Source organism: Malus domestica, chromosome 05 (genome assembly GCF_042453785.1).
Source record: "Malus domestica chromosome 05, GDT2T_hap1".
Classification (NCBI taxonomy): domain Eukaryota; kingdom Viridiplantae; phylum Streptophyta; class Magnoliopsida; order Rosales; family Rosaceae; genus Malus; species Malus domestica.
In genome coordinates this window covers 20694222-20705329 of record NC_091665.1, presented here as the reverse complement: position 1 = coordinate 20705329, position 11108 = coordinate 20694222, and the positions used below count along the sequence as shown (strand labels likewise).

Below are 11108 nucleotides of genomic sequence, written 5' to 3'. Positions count from 1 at the left end.
TTTATTTATCAAATGCGTTTTCCTCATCTGATTTTGCAGTGTAGTGGTTTCACGACATCACAAAGTTGTAATTTTTATATGTTTTCCACTCAGCTTTTTATGCTCAATTCTCATTTGACAAACAGAAAGCATGAGATTTCTGATGGAGGGGGAAGAGGGTGGATAAGTTGCAAGCATGCAGCTGTGGAAGAAAAGCAAAGGGAAGATCAAGTAAAGAAAAAGGGTTAAGTAATGTGCAATAAGAGTATTGGCGATGTGGCACAGTTTTAACTCTTCATATGTATTTGGTTGAGAGTTCAATTTCACATCAAAAAGAGAAGTGACCTTGTATGTGCTTATAAGTAATTATGTTGTTACTCTCCATCTAGCCAATTGATTTTAAGAAAAACTAAAAAACAAAAGACTTGAACACTTTGAGTTTTAACCAAAAGGACAAAAATGTGTTGTAAGTGAATAGTACAAGGAGTGACTTTTTAGAGTAAAAATCTCCTTAACATTAAAAGTGAACAGTACCAAGAGTATTTCGTTAAGACTCCCTCCATTTTATGGTGGAACTTCAACTTTTTTTGTAGTATCAGAACAAATTGTCCTACGTGTGAAGCCTAGCGGCCACAAGTGCTAGGCTTGAAACTTCGCCACATGTGAAAAACGTGTTGAGAGTATCAATCCCACATCAGGAAAACACGGGACCTTGCATGTGCTTATACGTAATTGCGCTACTCTCTATATAGCCAATTAATTTTATGGTAAAACCTCAATTTTCTTCATATTTAATGGACAAGAATAAAATCCATGAGAATCCATAGAAATCAAGTAAATTATTAATATTCAAACTCTCACAAACTCTACTGAAATCCAAATAGAATTTACTTGAAATATTCACATACATGAAATCTATGGAAATCAATTGAACATCCAAATAGAATTCACTTGAAATATTCATATACATGAAATCTATGGAAATCAATTGAACATCCAAATAGAATTCACTTGAAATATTCACATGCATGGAATCTATAGAAATCAATTGAATTCTTTCAAAATCCTTGAATTTTTAACTCGATCACGAGTGTTTAAAATCTCAATTGAATACACCACTTAAGCAATGATACAGCACCTGACTTTGACCAAAAAAAATAAAAAAATAAAGATACAGCACTACCTGGCATGACTGAACACAACAATTCATAGTTTTCATAGTGGATCACTTGCACGTTTGGGGTTGAGTTGAGCAGTTCCATTAAAATTTAACAGGAGAATCGTAAGAGAGATCGTGATTGTTTTGGATTATTTTTTAAGGCATGCAAATCCCACTTTTCAGGGAGATAAAGTGCCTTGCCATTATCTCAAAGTGGATTTTCATCACGCTAGCTTCGTGTACCACTAGTACAGCAAACAAGGATCTGTGAAAATATACAGACTCCAGGGCTTTAATGTTCTTCGTAAGGCATTAACTTAAGCTCCAACTACACCATAAACCCTTATGGTGAAATGTAGAGAGAGGTAGTCAACTTGAAAAGAAGAAATACCATGGTAGCTTCATCAGCATGCCTATTTCTCCTTTTCAAGACGTCAATCAATGTGTCAAAATTTCCGTTGTCATACCTGCGTAAGGAGACCTGTTGGTTGCCCTGGTAATTCCAACTTTTAGCCTTTTTATTTTTTTTATTTTTTTTTTGCTTAGAACACGGAAATTTTCACACTCAGATGGACAGAAAGTTTCTAATCAAGGACATGGATTTGTGTTTTTTGTTCTTGAGGTCGAAGGTGATGCTGCTGGTGTAATTTTTCTGTTCTTAAATCTTAAAAAGGTTCACTCGGTATTAGGGCGATGACGACCATAGCAAATTAAGAATACATTTTTTCGGTTCCATGATGACCCACTGTAAGATATTTCTGAAATCATAAGAACAACAACAAGAGATTAGGATCACAGATTTGATAAACCAAAATTACAATAAATCAATTACAATTTACTTATCTTTGGAATATGGAAGACATGGCTCTTGCGGGTGACAAATTAGTCTTCTACTTTCAACAAGCGGAAGTGTTCCAGCAATAATAGGGTTTGCTCGGAATGGAACGTGTGTTTTGTGAAAGCAGGGACACCCTTAATATAGTGATTAGGGTTCCCCTAATTCCGCCTATTATAGTAATTAGAGGAATACACCAAATCACCATTTATTCTTAATGTTGTCCCACCAAGGCATGTACAATATGTCCTACTTAATTAGGGTTTCAATTAGTCAACTAAATATATCTTGGTTCCATGATTCTTGCCAACCAATATTGAATCACATTAAAAGCCAAATATCTTGAAGATCAAGTTATTTGTCTTTCAAGTAATTCGATTCATAATAATTGACAACTCAACATGAGTCTTACACCCGCATCTAAAGTAATTAATAACATATATAGTCACAAAGGTATATAAGAATATAATCAATTAGTTATTAAGGAGATAACATTAACAACACAAAATGCAAGAGCATAAAACTTGCACTAAAACGTCAACAAAAGGCATAATAGAATAAAACTCAAGCAGAAAGTTGGAGCTGCAAACGTTGGTGGGACGCAGTAGTTGGTGCCACATTCAGTGTTTGAACTAAGGACGAATTGGTCTCCACTGATGGCCGGGTGATTTTCACTTCGTAATCACCATGCGGGAGAGAGGCCTCAAAAAGAAACCATTAGCATCTGTCGTGCCAGAAATAATATCTTGGGAAATAATATCCGGTGTGTGTCATCCGTTGGATGAATAAGGAAATAATATTCCCAATATATTAATTAGGAAAGAATATCTTGGGATGATGATGGAAGCATATCAATGATTTATTGTGATAGGGATTCCTTACTTGATGAAGTTTATCTTCAATTGGGAATATAATTAATCATATCTTTAATGTCTGCTTTGAGGTAGTCAAGCCGCTTAGACCTCTAGGGCTGCTGAGCTACGGTAATGAGGGCATTCTTGTTTTTGTCTTCTAGATTTTTTGGATTATTTTTTGCTCTACATCCTACAACTTAGAGAAATTTCCAAGTTGAACTTCTCAGCTATATATTCATTTAACTGTGTATCACTTGTGTCTTTATTTTTGGGTCGATTGTCAGACTTATGTTTAGCAACATCAATGGTTATGTTTGTTTTTATTCATCAAAATTCTGAGTTCTTCATGTTGGCCCGCAGATGAAGCACACAAATATATATATATATGTGTGTGTGTGTGTGTGTGTTCGCTCGCAATGTATAACAACATAACCAACTAATAATTGTAGGAAAACAACAAAATCCGTACATCATAAACTGTAATTACATTGGTATCTGGTACCAAGAAATCGTAATCCCATGCCAATTAAACGCGAGGATACTTAAACTATTTTTAAGCAATATGAAGGACAGTTACCCTTTATGCCCATATGCAGAGATTCATCTTGAGCTGGCGTCCAGAGCTGATAAAATCACTTGGGATTAAAAGGAAACCTGTTTTAGGAGGCCGGCTATCATCATTAAGTACCTGCTGGCGCGGGATGCTCTTGGTGAAAGACTCTAATATGAGAGAATTTCCATTGCTTTTTGCCACAAGATCATAGTAGAAGCCTTCCAAGAATGTGCATTGAACACAGGTAACCATCACCGCATATCCTATATCTTCCGTAGGATAGTTCGCAAGGACAAATAATGTGCCATCTTTCTTTTCATGGAGAACAAGCAAGGTGTCAGAAAGATATAATGTAACGGAAAATCTGCGGTTATACTCAAATCTTGTTGCAGCGGATCCCTCGTGAGCCCTGCTGAATTGTGGGTATAACTTCTCGGCTTAAGAGCGATAGGTACAGCCTAGATGGGGACATGAGCAAGGTGAGTACACACATGCCTTTTGATGTGCACTTCTTAGATGGTATGTCACAGATTCTTTACATCCATAATGTACGTTTGGGCATGATCTTGCAATTGATTACAAAGCCTTCTCGATTCCCCGACAATGATTAAAGCCAACTGACCCGGAGCATGAGTAGCATAGACTTTATTTTTACTTTTGGAGCAGCAGGAAACGCAGGCTAAGTAACAATTTTTGCCACATTGAAAGACAGGGATGGTCAAGGGTTCATAGCAAATTGAACAATCAAACACTTGTGGGTTTGTAAGCGTTACGACAATATTATCAGACCCCTACTACTTGTGGCTCATTATTAATTGGCTCTTTGTCTGCCATATGATCATCGTCTTCGATTTCTTCATCTTTTTCTTGACTTTTGTGGCGAAGTTCTTCACTTTCGGACCTGCATGTGCTGTAGGCCTTCGAGAAACGTCATGAATCAGACGTGGTCTGTTACACCTGAACCAGATGGGTTCTTCATATTCTTCTGAAAAGCCACTTAACGGTGCAAAACGCTTTTGACTTTGAGAAAAGAAGTCTTCATTTGATATATATAGCCATCTGCTGGAAGAGTATAAATCTTATTTGAATACTACTTTTTGCCATTCTGTTTTCAATCCTTACTTTCATCAAGCAAAGAGGCCTGTTTGGGGAAACAAGGCTTTGATAAAAAGAAATGGACAAAAAAACCCCAAAAATGGCAACTGATTTGAAAAATAGAATTATAATCCATGAGTGAATTTTCGTAAAAGAACAAGATGACAAATAATAGAAGAAAAAAATAATAAGCAAAAAAATAAAAGAAATAAAAATACTTTTCCGAGAATGGAGTCACATACTTCTCTCTGCTCTTATTCAGTTTTTAATTGTGTTAAACTGAAATTACTTAACACCATTTGTTGATCAATTAAAACCGAAAATAAAGAAATATCCCAAGAGAAATAGAAATCAAGAGGAGAGTTAGATGTGGGAGGCATTAATAGTTGGTGTCGCATTCAATCTCCGAACCGAAGAGGAATTTAGCACCAAAGGGTGATTGATTTTGACTTCATGATCTTCATGGGAGAGGGAGGCCTCGAAGAAACCATTAGGCCATCTCCAAACTGAGGGTTGGCCAGAGGGCTCATTTTAACCCTCTGGCCCTCCAAGATATTAATATTTTAATGACTAGTACAGGGTCATATTTGCCTCCATCTCCAACCAAGGGCCAAAAGGCCATAAGGCTCGTTTTAGCCCTGTCACAAAAAACCGTCTCCAACCAAGGCCATAGGGCTCGTTTTAGCCTTGTCACAAAAAATCGTCTCCAACCGAAGGCCAAAGGGCCATAGGGCCAAACATAATTTATTATTTAAAAAACTACTACTTAAATTCAAATCCAACGACTAAGTGACGTCAGCATGACGTCAACTAGCCGTTGAATTTGAATTTTTTTTGCTATAAATAGGGTGGATATTGGGCTATAATTCACACAGCTTTGAATTCAATCTATTTCAATTCAATCTCTTTCAATTCAAGTTTGCAATGAATTCCAACTTTGGATTCTCTTCGAATTCCAACTAGGGGTCCTCATCCAATTCTAAATTGGAAGAAAAATAGGTACAAATGAGACAAGAAGATGAGGAATCTGATGAAGAAGTTCAAGTAAGGCGCAACAAACAAAACAGAGCAGCAGCCATGGCTGTGGCCATGGTGTGTCAACCAACTGAGGAACAACCTCAATGGGGTGGCTCTGTTGCTGGTCGCTCTTACAAACCACAAAACAGAGTGATGACGCATGCCAATCTGATGAACAACTACTTCAACCCCAACTTAGTGTACACAGAAGAGGATTTCAGACGTCGCTTCCGGATGAGGCATTATGTCTTCGAATGTTTACTTCATGATGTCCAACAGGTCAATCCATACTTTCGACAAAAGCGGGACAAAGCAGGCCGCCCTAGTTTCTCACCTCATTAGAAGGTTACTGTTGCACTCTGAATGATGGCCTATGGCTCCCCAACTGATTTGATGGATGAAACCCATGGTATGTCTGAGTCTACATGCCTTGATACTCTTGAACAATTCTATGACACAATTGTTCAGGTTTACAAAGACGAATACCTCCACAAGCCAAATCAAGAAGATCTAAATCTGCTCTTTCGCAAAGTTAAAGACCGTGGGTTTTCGGGCATGATAGGATCATTAGACTGCATGCATTGGGATTGGAAGAACTATCCCACCAAATGGCAAGGAGGCTTTAACGGAAGGTCGGGAAAGCCAACTGTTATGTTAAAGGCGGTTGCCTCATATGACACATGGATCTGGCATGCTTTCTTTGGAGTCCCTGGATCCCAAAATGACATTACAGTTCTTGGGCGTTCACCCCTCTTCAATCGTCTGACGAAAGGTAAAGCACCTTAAACTTGACTACTACATCAACGACCATCAATACAATATGGGGCATTACCTGGCAGATGGCATCTACCCAAAGTGGGCGACACTTGTCCAAGCAATTCCAAACCCTAAGATTGATGCAGAAAAGTTGTTTACCTTACACCAAGAGGCATACCAAAAAGATGTTGAGAGAGCTTTCGGTATTCTACAAGCACGATGGAAGATCATTAGCGAACTGGCAATAGGGTGGAGTCGAGAAAATTTGGACTCCATCATGATGTCTTGCATCATATTACACAATATGATAATGGAGGATGAGCGAGATGGGTATATTGATGGAGAGTCCGATGATGACCAAGAAGATCCAAATAGGTCAAGAAGGGCTCGTGCAAAAATATATGATAGGCCTAATTTGCCTTTCAATCCAAGAATTGGTAGTATCTCTATAAATGAGTACATGAGGCGTTATAGAATGATACATTCTTGTGCCACAAACAAGTACCTACAACAGGATCTTGTTGCACATCTTTGGGACAAAAGAAGCATGGAGTAGGCGTTTAAGTTTTAAGTTGTTAAATGTTTTTAAAAATGTTGCTTAAGTTTCATGTTGTTAAATGTTTTATTTATGGTGTATAATTTTTGTGTTGGTTAATGTTATTTAATGTTGTTTCATATTGTTTAATGTTGTTTCATGGTACTTAATTTAATTTAATGTTGTATAATGGTTTAGGAAGTTATAGGAAAAAAAATAGAATTTAAAAAAAAATATGAAACAAATTTTGTAAAATAGAAGTTATAGGGAAAAAATAGAATTTAGAAAAAATATATGAAAAAAATTTTGTGAAATAGAAGTTATAGGAAAAAATGGAATTTACAAAAAATATGAAACAAATTTTGTAAAATAGAAGTTATAGGAAAAAAAAAATAGAATTTATAAGAAAATATGAAACAAATTTTGTGGAATAGAAGTTATAGAAAAGAATGAAATTTAAAAAAACATAGGAAACAAATTTTGTAAAATAGAAGTTATAGGAAGTTATAGAAAAAAATAGAAGTTATAGTAAAAAATTTCTATATAAAAATAAATAAATAAAACTGTAAACCAAAAAATTCAAAAATAACGGCTAGTTGACGTTAGCTAGCCGTTGGATTCAAAATTTTCTTTAAACAATCATATCGGTTATAATCGACATGAATATATTTATATTAAATATATTAAATATCCTCTTGTCGGTTATATCTGACAAGATTGCTCTGATTTTCTGGCCAGCCCAGGCTGGCTAGCTGGCTGTATGCGGCCAGCCCTTTGGCAGTTTCAAATTCTGTGGCAGCCACTAGCCTTCTGGCCTAGCCCTCTGGACCCTTCAGTTGGAGATGGCCTTAGAGTCGGTTGTGCCCGAAGTCAAGCCCTTCAATAATCCCCTTTCATGGAGTAACTCGTCTATAGCAACTATGATGGGCAAGTTTTTGAAATTAATGTTATCTATTAAGCACATTCTGTAACATCCCTTTTCCGCGGTCCAGTGCACATAACAATTCCTTGAATGTGAGGGTGAGCATGTGTCTCCCTTAATATCTGCTCCAAGTTCAATGCCTGACCATAGAAACAAATAACTAAGCTTGTTAGAATGCCATAAATTCCAAGCTCAACTAGAATCGTTCATGGATTCACTATAATAATGTTAGAGTTACTAAATTTATTCATCAAATTGTTAGATTTGGACAAACAGTGAGTAAGTAACATTTGGATTTTCATAATATTCTTATTATTTAGTCTTATTCATCGCGCACTCTGATCTGATATTCAACTTGGTATCAGAGCAAGTTTGATCTTTCGGGATTTAATCTTTTCTATTTGCTCAGAAGTCACACCACGCCCAGATTCCTGCATACCTGAACCCCTGATCCGCCAGCTACTCCACCAAATTCAATTCGACGTGTTGCTCAACCCGTTGTTGCATTTGATGCAATTTAACCTCCGCATCTGACCCGTCTCTATCATGACGTACTAGATCCGACTCACCATTGTACCCATCTCTGTCGTGCACTTGTTTTGTGCATTATGGAGAAAACCACTACCCAGAGAAAAAAAAAAGGAAAAGAAAAAAAAAACAGAGAAAAAAAAAAGTGAGATAAGCCTACACAGGCAAGGAGAAAAATTGTTAGGTTTTGAGTTTCTGAGAGGCCCAAACAGGCAATGCGGCATGTTGTTGAAATCTTCTATTGTTGGTGTTGGCATGTTTTGGAGAGGGTTGTCAATTTTTTTCCGAAAATTCCAAACCAAACAAAAAAATTCTAATCCCATACCGAAAAATTCTGAAACCGATAATACCAAACCATGATCAATACTGAACCGATCCTGAACTTTTCGGTATGGGAGTTGGGATTACATATTCAATGGTTTGGAAATCTTGAACCAAACCGAAAATATATATATTTATTTTGGTTGCATGATGTTGAATTTAAATAGTTTCATAGTAGACTATATTAGTAATAGAAGTATGAAATTAAGTAGTTTGGAACTTTGGAACAAGTCAATCTTTTAAAAAAAATAATTATTTTTTTCTGTATTTTTAAACAATTTTTTTTTATAATTTTTTTTTCAAATTATTAATATGGACCATTGGATTTCAAAAAGATTGAAATCCAACAGCTCAAAATTGGACACGTCACTAGCCGTTATATTTCAAATTCAAATTTTTTTTTACCATGGGAAATCCAACGGTCTAGAAAACTACCGTTGGAAATCCAACCGCCGTTGCCGCACCATATGGCCCAAGTCCCGTGTTCCTTAGTTCTCATGTAGCACGGGCCCACCCCTCTACGCGCTGTCAGGAACGCGCGCCCACTTGCGCGTGTAACGACTCATCCCCAAAAATTGCGGTTTTTATAATTTTAAAATATGAAATTACAAAAATGCCCTTCGAGGTAAAGACATTGACTTTTGCTAACCGCCTTGTCGTGTCATGTAAGATCCATTTTCTTGGCGTATACTCGTAGTACTCTTCACTACGAATGCGTAGGCACAAAAAGAACGTAATTTGAAGTTATAACGAAGAAAATATTAACGTTTAAAGTTAGGGGCATTTTAGTAAATTTATCATTCACTTTAAAAGGCTTCAGATTTTCGGGAGCAATCTGATTGAGCCACATGCACAGTTGTGATAATGAGTGGATGAGAAAAATGAGAGAAATGGACGAAAGAGAAGGGGAGAAAAGGAGGGAAAATGAGGGAGGTTGGGCCAATGGGGGGAGAAAAAGAAATGGAACGAATCAGAAAGAGGGAAAGGAAGGAAAATGAGAGAGGAAGAAAAAGAGAGAAACAGGCTGACCCGTATACCCCCATCGAACCCGACCCGTACCACCACCTTTCTGATACTTTATCGTCAATTTTCCAACAATCCAAACCTCTCCACCCCTGCAAACTAACCATCATCTTCCCCTCTTCCATTTCCAACCAAATTTTATGGAGTTTAGCTTTGAATTCGTGAAGAACGAAACTCGTTGGTTCCGGAGGTGCCACGTCGGAAATGTGATGATCGTGAAGCTAAATTAGCCAATTACCACCATTAATGGACTCCCCTTAACCCCAGGAACAAAGCTTAAGCAATAGTTGAGGCGTCAGTGCTTGTTTGGAGTCGAATGAAGAACACCCAATTCAAGGGCTTCCTGTGGTTCGAGGGCGATTTGGGGTGTTTCCCAGTTGAATTGGACTTTGGCCCATGTATGAAAGTTGTCCCTCTCATTAAGATCTTCATTCCTATAAAATTTGGGAATTTTTTAAGTTATTCGATTTTCCAGCAAGTCGGGGCGGCCGGTAGCCACGTGCAGTGGTGCGTGCGACGACACGTGGGAGAAAAACCCGAGGTCCTTCCTTAGGTTTTCTGACCTATCGAATCCAAATTCGCCTTCCGTTTTCCCAAATTCTATCGTTGAGGTATAGTTTTACTAAAAGGTCTCTAATTGTGCTTAGGCGCGTTGGCGGGAAGCGACGTCATTCTCAATAGTTCGAGCGGCTTCTGGGCAATGGAAAACTTGTGAGTGGACCTTTTCTTAACTTACTTGTTTTTATAAAATGTTAGCCTAGCATGCATTCCATATTTGATGATTTGAATATAATTTATAATATGCTTTATGGACTTTTATAATTATGGTTTATGAAATAGTTTGATTTGTCAAAATTACGTTTTATTAAAGGTATTGAATTATTGGATTTGCATATATGGATTTCTATGATTTTCGAATACGATTTATATTACAATTTTACGGACATGAACTATTTTATGGATTTCATGAATATGATTTATCTTGGATTTATGAGATGAGGTTTGACCTAGCAAGCTCCAGATTTTGATACGAGTTTTGAAGACATGCTTTTAGTACTACCTAGTGGGTTATCATACAACACATCCGCACACCACAGGTATAGATGCCTATGGCCATAAGACACAAATGATGGAGGAGTGAGATATGATATATTATATACCCCCAGCTTCACTGCCGAAAGCATTGTCAGACAGCTTTACTAGCCACGACTAATGTCGGTGTGGATGTATGCTATTTTATACACCTTCACCTTTGGGTGATGGACAGGTTATTTAGCTTCACCTTAGGGTGATGGACAGTTACTACCTTCGGGCGACTATGATACCCCTAGTTGGGGTGTCTCAGTGCGTGTTTCCCAAGCGACTGGCGTAAAAAAAAAAATTATGTCCTTGTTTGACATTATGCTGGCATCAGCCTGACGTCAGATGGGAGGGTTACCGGGTCAGTCCATTCTAGGCTGGGTAACTAGCTGGCCTCCACCTAAGCCCAGCTAATTGGATGGGGTGGAATGGTTTGTTTGTTTTTTTTTTT

General features: G+C 37.4%; 1 protein-coding gene across 1 annotated transcript; it reads left to right on the top strand.

Annotated features, from left to right (window-relative positions):
• The first annotated feature begins 5858 nt into the window (after positions 1 to 5858).
• LOC139196125 (uncharacterized) lies at positions 5859 to 6278 on the top strand. The gene has a single exon (XM_070821784.1). It carries the CDS (start codon positions 5859 to 5861, stop codon positions 6276 to 6278), a length of 420 nt encoding a protein of 139 aa, XP_070677885.1.
• Positions 6279 to 11108: the final 4830 nt, after the last annotated feature.

Bases quoted from the DNA above. Each gene is read 5' to 3' on its own strand.
- LOC139196125 (XM_070821784.1), top strand. From the start codon at position 5,859: ATGGCCTATGGCTCCCCAACTGATTTGATGGATGAAACCCATGGTATG.